Source organism: Ornithodoros turicata, chromosome 2, assembly GCF_037126465.1.
Source record: "Ornithodoros turicata isolate Travis chromosome 2, ASM3712646v1, whole genome shotgun sequence".
NCBI lineage: Eukaryota > Metazoa > Arthropoda > Arachnida > Ixodida > Argasidae > Ornithodoros > Ornithodoros turicata.
The window spans coordinates 90,067,814-90,090,862 of record NC_088202.1 but is presented as its reverse complement, the minus strand read 5'-3'; the positions used below and the strand labels follow the sequence as shown (position 1 = coordinate 90,090,862).

General features: G+C 42.4%; 3 protein-coding genes across 7 annotated transcripts in view; 1 reads left to right on the top strand and 2 right to left on the bottom strand.

Annotated features, from left to right (window-relative positions):
* Window positions 1–1,354, bottom strand: part of LOC135385747 (uncharacterized) — a 36,790-nt gene extending 35,436 nt beyond the window's left edge. For both annotated transcript variants that reach the window (XM_064615237.1, XM_064615238.1), the window contains exon 1: window positions 1,257–1,354. In XM_064615237.1, coding sequence (XP_064471307.1) covers window positions 1,257–1,317 — 61 coding nt within the window. In that variant the 5' untranslated portion in view covers window positions 1,318–1,354. The remainder of the gene's footprint in view (window positions 1–1,256) is intronic.
* Window positions 1,355–1,514: 160 nt separating this feature from the next.
* LOC135385744 (vacuolar protein sorting-associated protein 4-like) lies at window positions 1,515–4,855 on the top strand. Its single transcript, XM_064615233.1, has 2 exons — window positions 1,515–2,556; window positions 2,833–4,855. The coding sequence occupies exons 1-2, from the start codon at window positions 1,636–1,638 to the stop codon at window positions 3,232–3,234; spliced, it is 1,323 nt and encodes a 440-aa protein (XP_064471303.1). The 5' UTR covers window positions 1,515–1,635; the 3' UTR covers window positions 3,235–4,855.
* A 3,920-nt stretch (window positions 4,856–8,775) lies between these two features.
* Window positions 8,776–23,049, bottom strand: part of LOC135385740 (uncharacterized) — a 60,322-nt gene continuing 46,048 nt past the window's right edge. For 3 of the 4 annotated variants that reach the window (XM_064615226.1, XM_064615227.1, XM_064615228.1), the window contains 11 exons: window positions 20,518–21,123; window positions 19,221–19,412; window positions 19,039–19,152; window positions 18,752–18,877; window positions 17,535–17,704; window positions 17,406–17,448; window positions 16,974–17,116; window positions 16,723–16,896; window positions 12,640–14,539; window positions 11,686–11,738; window positions 8,776–10,734 (listed from right to left, as the gene is read on the bottom strand). In XM_064615226.1, coding sequence (XP_064471296.1) covers window positions 10,629–10,734; window positions 11,686–11,738; window positions 12,640–14,539; window positions 16,723–16,896; window positions 16,974–17,116; window positions 17,406–17,448; window positions 17,535–17,704; window positions 18,752–18,877; window positions 19,039–19,152; window positions 19,221–19,412; window positions 20,518–21,123 — 3,627 coding nt within the window. In that variant the 3' untranslated portion in view covers window positions 8,776–10,628. Of the gene's footprint in view, window positions 10,735–11,685; window positions 11,739–12,639; window positions 14,540–16,722; window positions 16,897–16,973; window positions 17,117–17,405; window positions 17,449–17,534; window positions 17,705–18,751; window positions 18,878–19,038; window positions 19,153–19,220; window positions 19,413–20,517; window positions 21,124–21,970; window positions 22,724–23,049 lie in introns of those variants that run through there. The other variant, XM_064615229.1, reaches the window with a different exon arrangement.

Sequence of the window (23,049 nt, the reverse complement as noted above, 5' to 3'; positions counted from 1 at the left end):
GGCCGTCTCCCTCTTTACAACAGCTTATGTCGTCATGGAAACAGAAAAGAATGCGTTTCCTTTCTCGAACATGAGATGTCATTCCGAAAACGGTCGAGGAGGTTAAGAGCTGAGAGCGATGGAGGAGTTCGCTCCGCGTGCTACCTCTGGATTGCAATAGCTTCGTAACGCGGGATTGCAGAGACATAACGTTTTGATGTGCATGTTCGGTACACGTAGATCAATATGTACGAGGTGATTTCCTCAAAAGTTTGGAAATGGTTTCAGAACCCCTTTAAAGCAAGGCACAAGTACTCATAAATGTACTGAAAGCGGTACTTGGTAGTCAAGTACTCCCAATCACTGTCTAGCAATGTAACTGTAGAAAAGTCCACACTGAACCATATCGTAAACATGATTTTTGCACTAATAAGGTTGCTTGATAGACAGTCACACCAGTAAGTGCCACAGACAGTCCTTATATGTAGCAGGGGCTAAAAAAAACAACATTTTGCCCCTAGTTGTGTCTCTACCAGAGACATTTCGAAAATGTGTCCACAGCTTCGACGGGTTAAGAGACACCAATGTGGCGATCAAGGTTTTTAAAGTTTTTAAAGGCGGGAGGGTAATGCTGTAATGCCCTGCCTGTGTGATTTATCCAGGCCCCCCTTATGCCCCCAAAAGTTCGGTGACGCCTCCCTTACTTTACCTGTGCACCCCCACAGGGAGGATCATTGCTATTTCAGCTTTATTGACATGTCGGTAATGATACGTTGAGTTATAACGTAACTGTAATAATACCCCCCCACCCCCCCACCTCGTACTTGGGATTCTGGATAAACCACTGCACTGCGAATAAATAATGCCGAAATAATGACCTGTCCCATCCGAAGAATTTTTTGCTCTTTACATTGCATGTCTTTTGTCTCCCACTCCCACAAATTGCGTGAAATGTTAACGAAACGATGTCAGTTATTGTAGAGACACGTTGTTTTTTAATGTATATATGACACAAGAGACTCCACAGAGAACAGATATGCACAGCTCCCTATTATTATCCCAGAGTCAAACAGCTCCTATTGACACATAACTTTTAGAACAGTTCTCTCCAAACTATTTCTATGCCTACTGAGGAACAGTTTGTGTTGTGTCCCCTTTTGTGTCAGCGCGCGCCCTTCGGTTTTCTCACGTGCTATTCACCACTATTCACTGTCACTGCGTGGGAGTTGCCCTGCCTTCTGGGTGCACACAAATCTCAGTGATGCAATCATACTTACAACTTCCAAACATTTGAAAAGTGATTAGAGTTGAGTAAATGACGCACCACCAACCCAGCATTGCAAACCATTGCTTGAAACTCTACGTACGTCATGAGAGCATGATGACGTCATTTTAAAATACACGCACAGAATTTCAGGTGTTCAGAATGTTAGTTTAAAAGATGTTTCATGAGCATTTAATCCGTGCAATGTTTTATCTTTGTTTCCTTGCGTACGAAAACTTCCTGTATTTTTAACCAAACATAAAGGGCGTGAGGGTGTTGCGCCAAAACTTCCGGCTGCTGACCGACGGCCAAAGAAAATCGTTGATTCCCTTAATGGTGGCTTGGTATTAATGTTGTCTTTTTAATTTTAGGCTTACATTGGTTTGTAAAACATGAGTAATAACAGTGCCCTCCAGAAGGCCATCGATTTGGTCACTAAGGCTACAGAGGAGGACAAAAACAAGAACTACGCTGAAGCCTTGAGGTTGTACGAGCATGCAGTGGAGTACTTTCTTCATGCTATAAGGTACGAAGCTCAGACAGATCGGGCGAAGGAAAGTATCAGGTCTAAATGTGTCCAGTACCTCGATCGAGCAGAGAAGCTAAAAGATTACCTAAGAAACAAGGAGAGCAAGAAAAAACCTGTGAAGCAAAGTGAGACGGATGACAAGAAAGAAGGTGACAACAGCTCTGAAAGTGACGATGATAATCCGGAGAAGAAAAAACTGATGAACCAACTGGAGGGTGCGATTGTTATGGAAAAACCAAATGTGAAGTGGTCCGACGTTGCCGGTCTAGAGGCTGCCAAGGAAGCCCTGAAAGAAGCTGTCATCCTCCCCATCAAGTTTCCACACTTGTTCACAGGCAAGCGCAAACCGTGGAAGGGCATCTTGTTGTTCGGCCCACCGGGTACTGGTAAGTCTTATCTGGCTAAAGCAGTTGCCACGGAAGCAAACAACTCGACATTTTTCTCTGTCTCGTCCTCTCACCTGGTGTCCAAATGGTTGGGAGAAAGTGAGAAACTGGTGCGGAACCTATTTGAGATGGCGCGCAGTCAAAAACCTAGCATCATTTTTATTGACGAGATCGACTCGTTGTGCAGCACACGGTCAGACAACGAGGCTGACGCAACCCGCCGGATCAAGACTGAATTTCTGGTGCAAATGCAGGGTGTAGGGAATGACAATGAGGGGATACTCGTTCTTGGTGCTACTAATATTCCTTGGGTATTGGACTCTGCAATCAGGAGGCGATTTGAGAAGCGGATCTATATTCCCTTACCTGAAGAACCAGCACGGCTTCACATGTTCAAGGTATGGAGCATTTTCTCCATGTGAATGTAATTCCACCTATGGCAAGGCTCAGCATAACCAGAGATGTGTTCACTCGCTTTCACATAGAGCATGGACTACGTGCTCGGGGAAGAGGGCATTTAACTCAAGTTACTGTATGCATCTCATCAACTATTGTAGGAGCACCGATGCTCACTTTTTCGTATTTCTTTGCCTTTCTTTTATTGCGACAAGAATTTTTGTATAATATGACACATCAGTGTTTCAAACAATGACTTTCCTCACTCTCTTCCACAGCTGCACATTGGCAACACTCCGCACACACTTACTGAAGACGACTTCAAGATCCTGGCCCACCGTAGCGAAGGCTTCAGTGGGGCTGACATCTCTGTACTGGTGCGTGACTCTCTCATGCAGCCTGTGCGCAAAGTACAGACAGCCACTCACTTTCGACGAGTACGTGGGCCCTCTCGATCGGACCCAACCGTCATGGTGGACGACCTTCTTACTCCATGCTCCCCGGGCTCCCCTGGGGCAATCGAGATGTCCTGGATGGATGTACCAGGCGACAAATTGTTGGAACCTGTCGTCACCAACAGTGACATGCTGCTGTCTCTTGCCACAGCAAAGCCCACTGTCAACGATGCAGACCTCGACAAGTTGAGGAAGTTTATGGAAGACTTTGGGCAGGAAGGATAGTTGGTAAAAAGGCATTGCAGGCAGACTGCAAGAATAGTTTGCGTGATGTATTATTTTCCAGAGAAAATTTCTGCTGTGAGTGCTCTGAAAATTTCAAAATAATTCAAACGTTACTTCGTGCATACGCTTGCACATCGCTTAATTATGCAAAGAAGTGTTGCACGATTCTCAAGCTTTAATGGCATTCTGCGAAAATTGATGACGACGCATCTCTACTGCGATCACTTGATGACTCATCAGTGTTCAATATGTCTGCTTTGTTTCGTATAACATCCTGTAGAGCAAACAAACCAGATATCTCCTGTCCTTCTTTAATATAATGTCTTACAGCGTGACAGGGGTGACAGGTACGTATGTTACATGCACAAGGGATGGAGCTTTGAGGGGCTCCTTGTGACAGTATATTTTAATGCCACCAAGAAGGAAGGCATAATGTTAAGGAAAGTCAGTGTTTTTGTACTAAATAATAAGCATATCCTTTACAGGAATGTTACTGACAGAGCCATCAAACATTGTTGAATTTTTCTTGCAGTTTACGAATAAAAATGATCAGGGTTGCAGTTTCTACCAAATTGGAATGCTGCTTCATGTCAGGATATAGGGTGCAGTGGGAGAGATGTCACATGTACTACTGTACCTGTATTTCATTTCATTTAATTTGTTCCGAAAGGTTGCAGGTGAATGGTCCACTGTTGTCTGCTACATTTACAAATTTTCAAGAAAAAGGAGAGTCAAAATTATGCCTATGATATTCCTGCCCACACTGACTGTACCTGAACATGGATGCAGCTTGTATGCATAGGGTATATTTCTTAAAAATATTAGTGCCAGTTGTTCGCACCATGTCAGTTGAAGCAGAGAAGTTAGGGCAGAGCACTCTAAAAATTGTGTGGCATCGTAAAGTCCATGCCTTTTCAATTCATCATCCTTTGCTTGTACCCACTATAATTACATTTGTTTTGTTTGGGACAGTGATAAGCTTTTAAAGGCCCATGATCCTCTGACACACTACCACTCATGTGACCCTGTAGCCGGTACTGTACAGCAATGATGCAGTCTTGTTCTTGTACGCTTGCAGTATTTGTTCTACCTTGTAAGTAACGCTTTAGGAATGCACTGACTGCTTGGGAGTCAGGAACATTGTGTATCGTGCGATTGTACCACATTTTTAGAATGGGAAAGAAATTTTACATAAAATGTGGATGGCATTGCAATTGGCAGTTAGAATAGCAGTTGTCAGTTCAGATGGAAGCTTCCTAGCAGGAATACAAAGAGTACTCAGCTTCTACAGAAAGTAACATTGTCTGTAGAAACTGTTCATCATCAGCCCGCTTCATGCTACCTATTGATTCACTGCTGGGGACCTAGTAAAGATCCCCACTTCAGATGCACAATGTTTTTTCAGCAGTCAATTCCAACGCGACAATATCTTGATGGACATAATGTGTGTCCAATGTGTGAATAATGACCTACACAACTGGATGGAAAAGGAGAAAGGCTTGGGTCATGAGTTTCTTTATGCTCAGATTGGTTTGTTATGTCTTCATGCGTATGTGCATGAAAGAATACTTTTGTTTAATATATTAGGGTACGACGTAATTAAAGTTTCCCTTTGTGCTTTTGACTGGTGTGTTCTTAAGAAGGCATCCGTCTTTGATAGCATGTGATGATCTTTCAAACACCACCTGTCTATCCACATGGAAGTATGTGCAACATGAATTACCTTACATACATTACCTACAATACATACATTATATACATTACATTACATTACATACATTACGTTACACTCATGTGTGTAGCTGTTTCTATTATAGAAAATGAATGATCATGATCATTAAAAAGGTGTATTACTTTGAAACTTAAAAAAAACTGTACTACGTATTTGTTTTATCCTTATGCCTGCATAATTATTTTCTTGACGCTCCTAAGGACTGTCCACCTTAGCAAATATGAAGTGAGAATGTGTTGTTGTTTTTTCCTTCTCTTTTGCTGTGCTGCAGACATACAGCAATAGATCATAGCACTGTTTATGGAAAGCATTTTCTTTGTTACTGTGAGCAGCTCTACATCAAGCTCCCATGAAGGGATTATGCCCCCAAATACCTGCCAAAAGGTCAAACAAGCCCGAAAAGCCAGCAGATACTAGTCTCACACACTACCTAGTGCTTCAAACACCCCCTTGAAAATCCTGCACAAATCCCTGCTCCTGCAGATTCACAAAAGCTTCTTAATTTTAGGAGAATTACCCACTTTTTAAACTGAATGTACTGCTTCGTGTTTCTTTTGCTTTTTTTCCCGCTGTGTAATGCACATGCCCCGAAAGTCGCAAAATTTGCAAAATAATCTACGAATAATGAACACCAGGGGTGCTTCTATAACATCCTTTTGTGTTCTTGAAGAGGATGCAGGTACATAGCACATTGCTTAGTACATAATATTGTTACTTTCTGTGGTGTAGCACCAAAGAGATAGGTACGAGCCCGCAAGCGGACAAAGGCCACATATCATTTATACTTAGCAACAGCTCTCACTGCAAAACTTCATATGCACAATGCCCATGCCTTTTTTTCCATGCATAACATACACATTGCACACTGAGATGTTATTTCATCACAAGCTGCTGAGCAATGCATAGATGAAAGAGTTCCTCAATTAAGGTAATTTTCTTTTACCTATAAAGTCCCTCGCTTATGGGCTTCATCCTTGGCAAGGGTAAGCGCAGAAGAGGTTGAGGTAGAGCAAGCCTATCGTGTCTCAGCACGCTGCTATCGCAGCAGCCATAAGTGTACATAAATCTTCTTTTCTGGTTACTGTTGCAGGTGTTATAGAATTAGGCAGGAAGATAAAGGTTTCAAATCCTTCCTTGTTTGCAGATTATGCTGCTTCATGCTTCATTGGTTACAATTACTCACAAGCAGCTACGAGCCATGAGTATTTATTCTTGCGGGACACTTTTTTTCTTCCATCCAGTGACAAGCGCCATGGTTTGTTGGTGGACTCGGAAGGGTAAAAAATGTGACACCAATGCGGCAATGCTGCCAGATTCATGTTGCACAGACAACCAAGGAAAAACCTGTTGGAGATCTTTTTTAAAAAAAATTCTGCGTTAGCGCCACGAAGCAACTGTGGCTATGAGCGACATACAGACATGGACAGAGAGAGGACAGCAGGAAGGAGTGGGGGACGGGTTAGTATGTATCCTGGGCCGACTTCAGGGGGGAACTGTGCCGACATTCGTCTGGAAAGTTTGCCGGAAAACGGAGGGAAAACATCAGACAGCACAGCTGGTGGTAGGATTCGAACCCACCACCTCCCAGTTTTCAGCATGACCTTGGCTGCCACCAACGAGTGGATGCTTTCACCCACTTGGCCATGTCGCTGGTCCTATTGGAAATATACAGTCAGCTGGTGAAAAATACGTGTAAGCAAAAGGAATTTTGTTATTGTTTCATTGTGATACTGCCAGGTTCCTTGTCAACTGTGTAACTGCTTGTGAATCAAATTCAGAGTTGCAGGTTAAGGTTCCCCCCCCCCCCCCCCCCCCCCAATTTGAGCATTGTGAGAGGGGGGAGAGAGAAAAGAAATGAAATTTTATTTTATATAATTTTATTAAATATATTTATATATTATTATTTATATTATATATTTATTTATAGTAAGGAAGAAAAGTAGCAGAAACTCTTTGGCCGCACATAGAACATGTGTTTATAAGTGCTCAATGCTGCAGAATTTATATATTATATATATATATATATATATATATATACATATATAATATTTATATAATAATATTTTATTTTATGAATGAGAAATTTTACAGATAGATACAGCAGTTAACTTTTACATTGCCCCTGTGATTGCAAGTTAAGTTAGAAGGAAAAGGAAAATATGGTGATTATAAGTTAACAAGAATTACCTTCAGATATGCACTTTGTAGAGCAGTTATGTGTAACACACAAGGGCCTAAGATTTCTAAGGCCTAAGGCACAAGGGCCTAAGGCATAGAGCCATGTGTGTATATTGGTAAATAACAAAAAATAAATAAGATGTGTACCACAGGGGCAGGGGGAGAAAGAAAAAGAAGTTTATTCCAGATTAAACCACTGCGTGTTGGGGGCAGTTTACAAGGCTGTCTGTGTTACAGTATAGGCTCTGCCTTCTTTGGGACTTTTTGTCCCGCACACTGGATACGGTAAAAAGGCCACATTTGTTTGGTACCCCTCATAACTAGCAATAATGTCAACTAGAATTGAGCTTCATGTCTACAACAGTCTCCAACTTGATGACAGCTCGAAGGTCGACCACTCAGAATGGGGATGAAAGAACTCCCACATACTCCTCCACACTAATAACACTTCAATTGAAGAAAGTCCTTGTGTGCAACTCATATTCATAAAATTCTTGGTATTAAAGTTTCGAATGTGAAATGAATGAAAGATACCACGAGGTTTGTCAGTGTAATAAAATGTCAGTCACACTGTCCTTGCATGCACGAGGCTACGTTAAGATTCATATGTTTGAAATCTGGACTCTGAGCGATTAGAATCCTCACCTTCAAAAGGCTACTAGTGTGCAGACTAGTACGGTTAAGTCAGTTTCTCAGCTTTTGCCTTCACTAGAGCGAACTGAAGTTGGGGGGGTTACGAAAAATTATACAGTGGAGTCAAGGTTCACGAGAGGCCATTTTACATTTCTGTCGAATACCAAAAATCAGCATACATAGTTGGAGGGTTTCTTTACATTTCCTTGCTTCGGAGCTTTTGTACCTCAATAAGAGGATGGTTTCTGCAATGACATAATCAAAATAAAGTTTTTACCTGTGTAACTATTCAAATCTTCCTAAAACTTGGGAAGCACATGGAAATTTTCTGAGAGGCCTGCCCACCTTCAGCCTTCTCTGCCACCTGTCACAATTATTGTCTGCTTTCTTTTTCGAACCATATCTCACAAAATATTGAATTTTCATGGGACATGTTGCATCCCACTTCACTGTACAGCAATGTCAAGTGTACTGCTGGATGTTCAGAATGATACGACATCAATGCTGCTCTTATTTCCTTTTACGTAAGTCATGTTTTTAATACATACATGAATTGATACACATCATGTTTCTTCCACTCTATTTCCGCTTGCCTATCAGCGCACACATTAGGAGAGGTCAATGGATCCATCCTTGGAGTGTTGATTGCTAATATTGTTCCCTTAAACTTACAACATTGCACTTTTTCTGGCCTTTTGCAATGCAATAGTATGATGGCTCTATAGCAGCAGATCACATACTTGGTTTGAAAGATGTCTAATGACTAATTACAATTTGATATGAGGAAGGTTCACGAGTGCTGCAACGTGAAATGCACGAAACGTAGACTCTCTGCAAAGATTTCGATGGGAAGTGTTGCATGGGTTCATAAGGTTTTAGTGGATGAAGGCTACTAAAAAGCTATTACATAGTACAGATTTGCTGTGACTTTGCCACATTAACTGCACGGATCTATAGCTACAGTCAATCCAAAATGGCAAGAAATAATGGAAACAGTGTGACGAGTTATCTTATATTTATTTGTTCAATAAAAGAGTGTAAGTAGCAGTTATTCCTCTTTGATACAAAGCACACAGATTTGTACAAAATAAGGCTGTATTAGCAATGTGATAAATTAGAACATGACACCAGCTCCAATATGGAGGCCTTTGTCAATGAAGTTGTTAGAGTGTGTCCTCTACTAGTATACAAGAACAATGCTGATTTGTGTCAGTGAAGAGGAACAGAGTTCTAATATACATGAGTCAGGATTGTATGCTACACAAGAAAATGTTATGTACATGATTGGCACACACAAATACTTTGTGTAAGACACAGGACGCAAGCACCGGAATGTGCAATTGGGATAAGAGTGTTTCTCCTCCAATAATACCCGTCTTTAAAAAACCAACCTATCAAAACATGAACACTCTTAGCACTGTTCCCAATATGAAATCTCAACAACATACTTGGTAATAAAGATGGACAAATATACAAGGCCAAGCACTTTTCTGGAATCACACATATTATTTAGGACGAGAAAAATGTGAGAAAATTTCGAGGCACACATACGCTACCTCGTGTCTTAAATAATATGCCTCTTACATATCTTACACATAGCCCTACATTATGACAAATACATAACGACATAACAAAGTAGATTTCTAAAAAAAACGCCCTGAGTTTTAGAATGCTTCTTATCTTTCAAAGCAATTTAAGTTTCCACTGGCAACTTCCCACATAGCAGTACATTAGGTAGTATACTGCTGTGGCTGTAACATCTCCTCACAAGTAAACTTTATTCTTGATACACAACGAGGACGTCACAAAAAGCGAACAATTTCCTTCTCTTCATAGGTCACTCCTGGACAATGGCCCAGGATATTGTGTTACGATCCATTATATACTGTTGCCCAGTGGTAAGAGAACAGGTACACATAACAGGAAAATAACCAACTGCACACTGGCAGCAGTAAGTATCTGAAAACTGAAAATATTACTAAGTAGACAATAGAACTACACAACACTGCTCTACATGTGCAACTTAAATTGGAACTTAGGAACAGATTGTGGTTGCATGCAAGACACTTAGATATGATTGCGAGCAGTCATGTAGCCACATGGCCTTCCAAGGAAGTTTTGAAACACTTTGATTGAGTTGAAAAGAGGTAGTTATATATTTAAAAAAAAGGCTGTTATGCTTATAACTGAAGTTTTATGAAACTCTAGGATACATTTTAATATGATTTTCATTGTCAAACAAATACAACCAATGACCCTCATATTATTTCTCCTTGCAATCAAAACCCACTACAGAAAATAGAGGGGTAAGTCTGAACCGGATAAATATGTGCACACAAAATTTGAATAATGCTTTACAAATATTACTGTCTTCCCTTTCCAAAGGATACCACTAGTTTTACAAAATTTCTGACAATGATGGTGTCTGGTGATATTGGTGTTCATGGGTGCAGAAGAAATTAAGTCATTCTACACCAAAATGTAGTAAAGTGATGCTTGAATGTATGAATCAAGCTCCAGATGAGCACAGTACAAGACAAGTAATAGCGTTGTATAGTGGGCAACAAATGGGCATTACAGGCACACATGGACAAGTATTGTTTTGGTAAAGTTTGGGCCCTCACGATGCAGTACCCTCTTGTTTAAATACTGACACTGACAACCTTGAAATGAGGTAGAGCTTTCAATTAAATTGGGTTCAGTATTTCTATACTCAAGTTATCATCTTTAAATATGACTCTAGCACTTCAATTACATCTAAATCTGCTAAAATTCTCAGAGAATCAGCAGCAAGAGGGTACTGCACTTGGGAGTAACACATAGATACACACATGTGCATACCGGGAAGACGTCATGCAACAACAGCAACTTCTACTTCATCGTCCGAGCTACTTCGTGCCCTTGCCGTTTGATACTTGTCTGGTATCAATATGTCCTCTTCATCAGACACTTCGTACCTGAACGAAGAAAAAATGCTTTTTCAGTTTCTAAGTAAAAGATAGTAATGTAAAAGGCAGTTAAACCTCAATACAGTGCAACCCCGTTAATTCAAAATCTCTTAATTTGAACTGACGCTTGGGCCCCCCGTCAAGGTCATGTGTATTTCAATGAGGCAAAACGCCCAGCAAATCTAACATACGAATGTGCCCGACTGTTTATTAGAACCTAGCCAGACTACACATTGGCCAGGAAGTGCCCAGGCACGCTGCTGGCGTGTCAGGGACACATTTGCTTATTGAATGTTCAATTTGCTTATTGCCATTTTTCGATCACTGCTTATAGAAGTGGTGCTTGTGCCAGAGGAACGAGAAATGAATCGCCACAATGGTTAGCAAGAACGTACGTGACGATGCCGCTTACTCGTGGTCGGCAAAGCAAGTAAGCCTCACTGTTTTAGACCCTTCCTGTTGACAACACAGCCAACAAAAAGGCGTAAATGACAGCCGCTGCTCGCGTTCGTGGGGTTTGCGATTGGGCTGGGCGATGTTGTAAGGGTTGCGGCTGAAGAAACGAATGCAACCACGTGTAAGATATTATTTTCTACCCTGGGATGTTTTGATGTTTGCCTGTACAGTGCTGGACAAAAGTTTACAGAACACACTCCGGCGCATTCTTTCCGCAGGGTGACAGGCTAGCGACGAATGGGACCGCATGGACTTCCCAGTCACCTGTTTGCAAGTCTGTACGGTACCATTCGCTGCTAGCGTGTCACTCTGAGGTAGAAATGCACCGGAGTGTGTATGTTACGGTGCGTGTTCCGTAAACTTTTGTCCAGCACTGTGCATGAATAAGCCTGTTATATTTCGGACATCGCGCGCGAGCCATGACGCGTCTCCCATGCAGCTAGTATTAGAAATTAAGCAAGAAAGGACAAAATGTTCATGCTAATGTACTGCAATAATACTCACCATGGTCTTGAACTCTTCCTGATCTTCTTGACAGACAGTGTTGCTTTCTTTGTCTGTAAAGTACAACACAAAATATGAAGCTTTCTGCTGTGCAACTGTGAAACTATTAGCCATTATAGTCAAGGTAAATACAGTAGAATCCATTCAAATCTTTTCAAATAAAAAATCGAAACACTTTTGCCCTACATATCATCGTACCCATCGTACAATGCCCTAAGTACACTGCAGTACGGACAGCTGACAGCTCTCTTGTTTTGTTTTGCAACAAAATTTTTTGTTCATTAATTATGCAGGCATAAATACGGTCTTTACAGTTATTATAAATATCTTTGTAGGTAGAAATGTAGTGTCCATGTGCCAGCTTAAACTGCCGATTCTTCGGGATTCTAGCTATCATGAATCGCTTTTACCAGCTTGCTTGCACCTCTGCTCTGCTCATTGTAATTTAGTTTGAACACAGCATTTGCTGTTTGTATTCAGTTCAACAACAACAAAAAATCAGTATTAGCACATGTCTGAAAGGGGCACTAAAATGCAAAAACAACTTGTTCTCAAAGGAAAGTCAGTGTTTCAATTAGCATAATGCACGCAAAATTAGTTCACACAGCGCTACCGTTTAGAAGAAAAACACAATGAAAACAGGGCCATCTTTGGCGGCAATGAATGGAATTAAAAGCACCCGATGTATACCCGATGCACAAGCTGAAGCGACTTTCACTGCGTAGTGCCGAGGCAAGAAAGAGTCCGGTATAATTTTGATTGTAGCTTCGTAACGGAATCAAAGTTTTGAATTACAACAAGTGCGAAGTTAACACAGCGTGTAACGTAATTTGAAGTGAACTTGTGGTGGCATTTTAGTGCCTCTTTAAATAGTAACTGTATCTATGAAAGCCACATTCCCTCTTCCACTATGTACCTGCAAAGGGTAAGCAACAAAACTGTATGAATGCACACCTTTTCCTGTTGCGTGTCAGCATCTTGCAGACAGGTAACAGCTGCTTCTGCTACTTCTGCTTCTTTCTTCATACCCACGTCCGTTGATAACATGACCTTCTTCATCGATGCTGCTTCTCCACTCTGGCCTGCCACAATTTCCTCAATCTTTCCCAAATGGGGTGGATGTCTGGCACTTTCTGTCTTAGACACATCACTTGGTGGTGACAGGGCACTCTCAGTCTTTGACACCTCACTTGGTGCAGGAGACTGCCTCCCTGCTACTGAGGAGTCTGGCGTGTGCAACAGTAGTTCATTAGAGGAGAGAGCTTTCTGTAACATAAACCCTGCACTTCTACTTCTCCGATGATCCTCTGTCTGCGAAGCGGATGAGGCTGGTCTTGATAGCGAGCCTCCCGTAATTTTAGAAAGAATAGACTCTGGCCGTGCAAGGCTAGAAGAGCTGTAAATGAGGCCGTTTTCCGACGAGTTTCCTTCTTTATACGATGGAGTGGCATCGTTTGAGATGGATGGTGCATGCAGAGGTACCGGGGGTGGTTCACGTCTGATCATTGGTATCATAGGCATTGGCGGTGGGGGTTCCTTATGAAGGATTTCCTGAGGTAGGAATGGGACGTGCTCCTGCAGGCAACTGTCGTCTGCTCTGTTTTCGTGACTAGAGGGGGACGGTGAGGGAATTTCAGTGGCACCGTTCCTTGTGTAAGTCTCCCGGAACTCTTCGGGGCTTATCTCTTCACATTTCTTCTGTTGTTGCTGCTGCTGCTGCTTCTGCTTCGATGTCCACCGGCCTTTCAGTGAGAACTTGAGCAGGAAGCCGCTTCTCTTTTTTGTTCCTCCTAGAGGAGCAGCTTCTGTCATAGACTCTTGCCTCTCAAGCATTGGTGCAACAACATTGTCTCGCACTTCTTCTACTTCCTCCTCTCTAATACCTTCTTGAGACACAGTGTCCCGAGAAGGGATGCTCTCCTGGACCGAATTATTTAACACACTAACATCCACAATGCTCCCACTGGGAGGAGAAGGAGGGGTGGCTTGCTTTGTACCACGTATCAAGTCAGGTTCTGGATAACTGAGCTGGTGATCACCATTCTTATTCCTCTTTTCTGTAGTTTGGGGTGCCTTCTCAATAACGATAGTGTCCTCCGAACATGACTGCTGGCCTTCCAAGTTACTGTGCTCGCAATCTTGAGACTGTTGAATCTTGAGACTGAACCTATACCTGCTGTCTGGCAAGTCTGCTAAGTTGGTCACTAAGATGGAATGGCTGTTATCTTTCATCGTTGCCACCTGCACATCAGGCCTCAGTGGTGGTGGTCTTTTCTTTCCTTTGTTTTCTGTCACTCGATATGTCGAGTTCTTGTATCCTTTTGTCGACCTGAAGGAACTCGTGGAGCTGTCTCCACTGCCACAGTTCTTGATTCCCTTTCTACCAAATTCCTCCTCACCTTCACTGCTTGAGGGTTCCAAAACTTCAAGAACTGAACATGTCTGTCCTTCCTGTCGCAGTTCTGGATTTTTCTCAAACAGAACCTTGAGACTGACATTTTCGTGGTTGTGGTCACCTTCTTTCCTGTGCTCGTCACTTCTCGACTTGAAGCTAGTGGCGTTTCCAGTTATCACTTTGACTCCTGTGCTCTTGACTTCCTTGCTAGACTTAACATCAGCAGTCTGCGGCAAGATCAAGCTGTCAAGGAATGCCTGAACTTTGTTATGAGAAAGTAATGCTTGATCCCATGGCTGCTGAGATGCCGTGAGCCAAGCAGGTGTCCTCTTTTCATCTTCTTCAGCTGCGCTTTCCTCGCTGTAGTTTGAAAGGGAACTCCCTGAAGAAGACACCAATTGTACCTCTGTCGGGATGCTCGAATCACTGTACTTCGCAAGTGCTTGTGCAAAGTGAGACCTGGAAAAGGTAGAGTTAACAGAATGGTTACATTGACTGCCATTTCTTTCTTTGTGCATGTTGCGATAGAGAAGCACATTGGTATAGTTGAGTTGCAATGCTCGTATACCTGCAGTTACCTACGCAGGCTGCGGATTTACCTAAAATGTCAGTCACTGATAGAACAGCATAAACGCAGGTGAGCTGACGGATGAAATCCATGATGATGGAAGCCTGAGCATAGGTCACGAAGAAGAACAGACAAACATACAGCAGCTGTTGTATGTTTGTCCATTCTTCTTCGTGGCCCACGCTCAGGCTACGTTTATCATGGATCATGTCAGGCATTTGTTTCCCCACACACTTGACAAACACTGTGTGGACGTACACAGCTTGAGAAGCGATGAACTTGCAAAATTATTTTTGTTTTTTTAACTAACTACATAGTATATGCAAAAACTGCAGGCATGGGATACAAGCCTGAAGTCAAGTGCTTTGATGAAAAAATCACCCTTTTCAAAGCCCCTTGTTTTATGAATGGTACCTTGTGGGACAAGAGGTTTCCTTTGTGTTTCCCCTCGTCTTATGAACCCTTGATTTCCAGACAGCAAAGGCGTTTTGGCGAAACAAGCCTGATATACTCAAGCATCTTTGACCTCAATTTGTGAAATGATTCAGTTACGTCAACCAGAGGTCTGCAAAGCACCATATGTCTGTGATGCTCAAGGGCAAACCTGCTCTGTACCAGGAATGGTGAGTCAGGATTCGGGGAGGAGCGAAGTGAAAGCGATCATCCCAAGATAAACAAGGTATCTCCCAACTCAGAAGTAACCTTTGTCAATGCTGAACTGCTTTGGCTTCATCAGTAGTAGTAACTAAGATGTCAAACTTCTACACAGACAATAACCTCTGTGATAGTTGTCGTGCCAAAATGTTGCTTTAAAATGTCACTTACTGATCTGCAGGGAACTATATCGAGGCAGCACTGGCATGCACTGTGGTGAAGGTAAGATAGATGACAGAGACGAAGAGAAAAGGTAGAAAAATGGTGTGCAAGTCAAGCATTAAGATATAAATGATTAGCTGGAACAAGATAGCCAATATATGTTCAAAACTGAATGTGGTATTTTCTAAGTTTCACCAAAGCTATCCTTTCGTCAATGCCATTCATTTACAACCTCAACTTAGAACAAACTCCATGAAATTTTGGACATTCATAATTTGAGGGTTCTGTATTACTCCTAAAGTGTTATTTCTAGAGCCTGAAGTTTTAGGGTTTTACCCGATTCTTCCCCGAATTTGCACCCCGAATTGAAGGTTGCCTCTTTAGGGTGAAACGCGATTTTTACCTGGTAAATTGCCCTCTCTGGGATGTCTGTAGGAATGCACCAGCTTACTTGTTTGGCAGAAAAATGCAGTTACATCACCGTTTGTACCGAACCGCTACAGTTAGTTTGAATAACTGAGCCCGATTTCTCCCCGATTTTAGCGTAATGGAAGTTTTTTTCACCCGAATTCGCATGAATTTAGTGCACATGTTTATTTACCCGATTTTTACCCCCCGAATTTAGAAAAAATATTTCCCGAAAACTTCAGGCTCTAGTTATTTCACAGAGGGGTCATATTCTGAGCTTAATGCATTGGGTCATATTATGTGTGTCAATATGTGGCCAGCTACGTGGTCAATATTGTATTTTCTGCAATCTGTGTTTGTTTGCATTTCGAGTTTTTTGAGTGCAAAATAAAAATATAAGCAAGTTACAAGGTATTAGATGCCAGCTTCTTGGCTTTTGCTACTTCAGGCAGGCTAATATGTCTGTTAACTCTGTTGTGTACCTCATCAGAATTCTTATCTTTGTTTACAACCCACATTTCCATGAGAAATGAAATCAATTGAATTTTTAAAAAACTACTTCAGGCAAAGCCCCGCTCTATATCATTTTGCAGCTACGAGTTTACTCACCTGCGTCCACCTTTACACACAAGAGTTGCAGAGAGTATGAAGAAGAAACCCATTAAAAGGGAGTATAGATGGGAAATGGCCACACCAAAAGGAAGACAAAATGTCACCAATATAGTCATGACTCATACCACACAAAAGGGATCACGAGAGTTGAGGGAGTCCTAAAGGTACTGACTCCCAAAATTGAGATAGGTGGAAACGCAATCCCAACAAGAACAATAACACAGTTATTTCTGCTTACCGAACAAGATCCAGAGGAGAACGCGTATCTGGCACACATTTATTTGTACGCAGACGACGCCATTTCTCTTCCATCTGCAGAAGTCTTGTCTCTTCTTCGGGCAACACTTTTGTTTGTGTTTTCTCTAAAACGTAGCGCACCTTGGCCAGCTTTGTGTCATTTCCTTCTTTGCTTCTGCAGGAAGACGCATACACCATATATGACACATCTCTTTACTGATGATAGAACTCACGTAGAGGGATCATACTCACTCTTGTGTGAAGTTTCGGGGAAGGGAGTTAAAATCAGATTCAGCCTCGTCCGAAGCTACTGTTTCATTGCTGTTGCAGATGGCTTGCATGTAGTGCAGCATTTCTTCCTGGCGCCTTAGCAGTCTCTTGGTGAACACAAGGAGCTTCACAAAAATTGGAGAATTAGGAATTGTGAATTACACTTGCATTATTACTAATTGCCCAAATTATGTACTACAGAACATATATGCATCTGCATGATCTATTTGTAGAAAGTATGCATCAGTGCACATGGATGACCAGGTGCACGTGCAAGGGTCAAAGATGAGTTCCGAAAACAATCATTCAAGGTTTTCTCATCTCTGTGTGACATGCAAGTAGAAGTCTTGCTTGCTAGATTATGAATGCAGAAAATACAGGCTTGTTCAGAGAGCACAAAAATTTTAAACTTACCTCTTTAAACCCGTTTCTCATTTCAGCATTCTCCTGCTGAAGGCTAGTGGTGCAAAAATAAATGAAACTCAGTATGAACAGCCTCATGCATATTACTCAGCTACACATCATCTTTCACATGGAACTTACCACTGAAAATTGCCTTCCGTGATGATGTGCTCTGAAGACAATGACAGGCAAGCTTCTATTGTAAGTAGATAATCAGCACACGCTAATTTGCCACTGTGCTTTGCTATCCCATGCGGCCGTAATCCTTGTTCGTTTTTGGCTGTGATATCGGCACCGTGTAAGATGAGGACCTAGCGTTGGTAGAAGAACACTGTGTCATACATTTGCAACAAAACACTACCACATGATTTACGAGAAAAAAAAAAAGTACAAGAGAAAGAAAAAGATTTGCTCCACATAAAAGTCAGCTAGTCTGATGTAGTAAACTAAGATACCGTATTTACTCACGTACAAGACGCAAATTTTCTACCCAAAAACATAGCGCCATTGAGGGGCGCGTTCGATACGTGGGAGAAAATTAGAATCGAACTCTTAAGGCACGCTTAACTCCGTTTTATTCCGAGATATCCGCGGCAATCTCCCCGGAAATCAAACGTTGCGATTGTCCCTCATCATCATGGTTCATTCCAAGATATAGCGCCGATCTCTCCGAAATCTAACATCGCGATTCTCCCACACCAAATCTTCTTCCGTTCCTTGGATGAAGTACTTCTCTATGTCTGTTGCATTCGTCGTTCATCACTCTGGCACCAGGCGCTCCTTCTCATTGACTGTGCGATACGAGCTGCCACGCGAGCACGATATGATCTAGCTGTGCTACTAAAGTCGGGGTGCGTTTAATGTGCTGGAAACAAAAAAGTACCAGCATTCGGCACTCAAGTTGTATTTGTGCGTTCAGTACGAGAGTGCGTCCAATATGCGAGTAAGTATAGTATTCCATCCAGTAGCATTCATTTATTTATTTATTTATTTATTAGTGCCCACCAACGAAAATAATCCTTATGAGTGGTGCACTTTACACGAGAGAAAGAAAGAAAATAAACATAATGAGTAAAAGCAGATAGCACTGTGAGTAAAAAAAAAAAGATGCTAAGCATCAGATAAGTATCTAAGTAGGTCTCGCATAAGCAGGTAGTTCAAGTAGTAGCTCGCAGGAAATTACTTTAGGAGGGGTTCTATGGGAATTTCACTCATGGGGAGGACTTCACACATGTACTATTTCTCCTCCCAAATGCACTACCAAGGCTACTTTTCTCATTTCTTTTTGGAGGGGGGAGGGGGGGCAAAGGCATTTGTTGTGTCACTAATTCCATCCATTTTATCGAGATATTGAATACCTTGAGAGCAGTCACGTGACCATATTTTGCAGCTAGATGAACAGCTGTATTGCCCTCACTGTCTTTTCTGTTGATGTTCAGGTCATTGTTATTCATATATTCAGCAAGCCAGTGCACCATTTTCTCCTGCGTGAAGCAAGACCACACAATTATGACATGTCATACAGTCAATGTCAAAACGAATTTGGCTGCTCTTTGAAACAGTGTGTTCTACAGAAAGGTCAACTGTGGTGCAATAGGACACACAAGCCAGTGAGAAGCTTTCTTTGCCACTGTCACGTGCTCACCTGGCCATACTTTGCCGCCAGGTGAAGTAGCGTCCTCTGGCCTTCTGATGGGTTCAGTTGATCTAGCGCAATGTTCTTGCTGATCAACCACTGGATAATCTGTACGTTGCCATGCTGAAATGACAGATGTTAAGTTGCTTAAGTTTTATGTCCACTTTCTTCAATCTTAAATGAATACAGACCTTTACTGCACAACCAACAGGTGTCAAGTTGCTACGATTCTCGTCTGTAATCACGTGATGGACATCCTTCTGACAAAGCCACTGGAAGCAGCGCAGGTGGTTGCAAGCCGCACATACATGCCACAAGTTGTTGCCACGACTGTCTGATAAGTTCCAGATCAGTGTTGTATCCATGTCCCGCAAGCTTGCCACCTATTGTGGTCCGAATGAGATACTACATCAACATACAGGGACGGGCGAAAGCACTCTGCCATTTATAGTAAACCGGGGGTTCGTGTTTATTTGTGTATTGTATGATTCTTCACCTTCTTGAAGAAATTTTTTAAGTACTGTCAACACGTAGCAGTAACAATGAGCACACTCGAAATGAAGCTGCTGATCACCCATCCCCCCCCCCCCCCCCTGCTCCCCTCTCAGTAAGCCAATGCTTTTTAGCCTTATTACCCTATTAGAGGGGTTAGCCTATTGGAAGGGAGACACGTAAGAAACATCAGTTGTTGCTTGTGATGTATCCCTGCTTTTATAACGTCCTTTAAACGTATCTCACAATGGTGTTGTGATGTGATGTGATGTGATAAAGAAAAAAATGGGGATGTGAGTTAGTGGTGTTAGTGAACACCGTCTCATACATTGCGTAAATGTGCATTTGCCATCTGTATCTACTTTGAGCCAGCGGCCCTGAATGCAATTCACTTCCCTAGTGAATTATCGTGTTTACATGAGAGGGTTGGATGCGATATGTGGATATGACGCACTTCAGTGGTATTCATGTAAATGCCATTCTGTATCATGCTTAGAAACTACTATCAGTAGGATGCCATTTCAATGTCTGGTGTTGTCATTTTAAGCACCCCATGTGCGGTGTGTTTGCAATGTTGGACCTCTAATCTAATACTAATCTAACACCCAATACTAATCGAACAGAGAACTTCCATATAGTACATCAAGCAATTCGCAGTCTCTCATTGGCCATTAGAAGTGGGAACACTATGACTGTTTATTTGTATAACTCCTTCGAAGCGCATTCATACACTTCCTGAGAACAAATTGTAAGTGCTTGTCCATTACTGCTGTTAATTGTAACTGTACACTTAATGCCTGGGGGACATGGCCACACCACTGCTACCATGTATCACTCTAAATCTCTCATGGTTAAAAGCAAATGCTGCACATTCCAAGTGGTAAGCCAGACTATATGATTTTCTTAGTGTTTGGATATCCCAAAGAATTTCTAAATTTCTGGATCAGAACATTTACTTTTTCATAGCACACGCCCAACAGCCTACAAAATACTTACTAATGAGTCAAGGTCCCCCTTCCTGGCTACACGAAAGATGGCCCGAATCCAATCTGGAACTTTGGTCCATCCCCTGGCACGTGTCGTTACTGGATTCCCTGATCTTTCAGTCCTATTTCGCAAAGGTGTGCTGGTGGCACCCGGCCCATGTTGATGGGACGGTGCCTTCCTGGGAGGAGGCTGTGTGCGCAAAGAAAGCACAGAGCCCGCATCTCCACCCTTCACTTCACTGTCCGACATGCACAGCCTCGTAGACTCCCCACGACTCCGATGACGGCGTGCATAGGAAAGTTGTGGCGCAGCTTTTCGCTGGTAACGTGGTGGTGCACCTCTTGTCACCTTGGGGAGGGGGTAATCACGATCAGCTGCACCCTGAGCCAAAGCACTCAAGGTGTCGATGATAGAAACTGTCCGCAGGTGAGCCGCTGGGTGCAGGCACCTCTGTGGTGCTTTCCGTCTATACGGTAGCTCGTGCAGGCGAAGAAGGTCTCGGTCGTCGAGAACAAATTCCTCGGCGTCCGTTGCAGCAGGGCGCATTGCCTCGCAACTGCTCAGGGCGCTGGGCCCCGCGGCCGGAACCTGCTGGGGTTTCTTCGTCGAAGTCTTCTGTGGGAGGCAAATAGACATGTCTAACACTGAAGCAGAGAGGATTAAAACACAATAGTCCCTTATATAAGGCACATACAACAAGGTTTACACAGACAGGTTGACACTGAATTCTACAAGGCAAGGTATAGTAGTTTCGAGTAAATTTCTGCATGTTTCATAGTGAGACACATATTCAAGTTCTGTTGACCTGACCTAAAATTAAATTGTCATCTCCTTTGCTTGTCTGTGGCTGCCAGGTGACGTAACCCAAATACAAGATTCAAACTAGCAAGTGTACATTTAGTGCAGGGTTGACAGTTCAGCGAGGCCTAGAGCATAGACAGAAAGGCAGTACACAAGGTCGCATGCTGTCTTTCATGTTCTGTCTCTTATCCCCACTGTTCTATACATACTATTCTGCCTGTGTAGAGCAAACAAGGTACCCAAGCTATGCCATATTGTAATAAATTCTAATCACAACAGTTCCTAGTGAAGATGAAGTTGACATTTACCTATTCTATGCATCTAGCCCAAGGGTGCAAAAGTTTGCACACAGCTGTACTGCTGTGCAAGATTTCAGCGACCACTGAGTTACAACCTTTCTCTCGCAGATTTCCAGGACTTAAATATTCTAGTAGTTCACTCTAAATTAGGAAACACTACAGTGAATACCAATCCTTTATTGGTACAGAGTCGACTGTTGTTTTTCTGGCACTGGTCGTTTCCAGCAAAAATGTCTGGATGGCAGGGGATCCAGATAAATGAAACTCAAGAGCAGACAAGCCATTAGTTGTTATCAAAGCCAGCATTCATTTCAGAGGACATGGGAAACTATCCATCGTCATTCATGCAAAGTTCAACTCACTGTGAACTCTTACTGATGACGTCCACTTGAGAAACATTATCCTTTTGCTCAAACAATGCCAGGGCCGTTTTCCATGCACTTCACACGCTCTCAAGGGTCATGACACCGCGTTACTCACTGTCATTGAATACATGCTGGTCATCAGTGTAAGTGACAATGTTAATAATATCTTCATCCCTAATCATGGTGCTGTTGTCATCATGCAAGTCAATGTTGACATACTCCAGAACGATTGTGCTGTCCACAGCTGTCAAGTTTAGTTTCCGCGTTAGAGAACACAGCTCTGCAAGTGAACAGTTTTCATCACTCCATGAATCATCTGCAGCACACTGGACTGGTCAATGTGCAGTGCATCGGTACAGTGAGAGAGGGAAAACTTCCTCAAGGTTGCCGCCCCTTCTTGACGAAATCTAGGTTGCACATTGTCTCGGACTCAACACAGGTTCCTGGAAATTTTTGTCCAGATCTGTAAACGGAACCCTGGATAAATCTGTCGTTTGTAGGCACCACTTTAAATAAAGTATTATTATTATAAACGAAGGCAAACTGCATGGACTGAAATCTGTCCCCATGTTTCTTATCTGGATAAGTGAAGCCTGGACAAATGGGAATTAACTTTGTTAGTATTTCAAAGTGCCACCAGAGTAAAATGCTGTTGCTTTGTTTGCACTAATACTGTGAGAATGGAACAGAAATAAACTGGCTGCAAGTCATGGATACCTACTCAAAAACTTGGCGGCAAAGGCTGTATGGAGTGCTGTACAAAGTGCTTGTATGGAGGACTACCAGATGACTATGCAGGAAGTGAATAGCTACCTACCAGCATGCTTTACAGCATGCAGTATGCTCTGGAATACTTCATCGCAGCATTCCTTAGAGAAGCCAGGGAGAAACGCCTCTGCTACCACGTGAATCGTAAACATAGAAATGCTAAAAAAATCTGGAGTACGTACTGGACTGACGAGATATCTGCTCTTATACAACTGACGCAGGCAAGAAATTTTTTATAATTTCAGTGATTTTTGCACCATGGTTCTTATCCTAAACAAACTGATGTCGCATGACCAGTGCCACGCGAC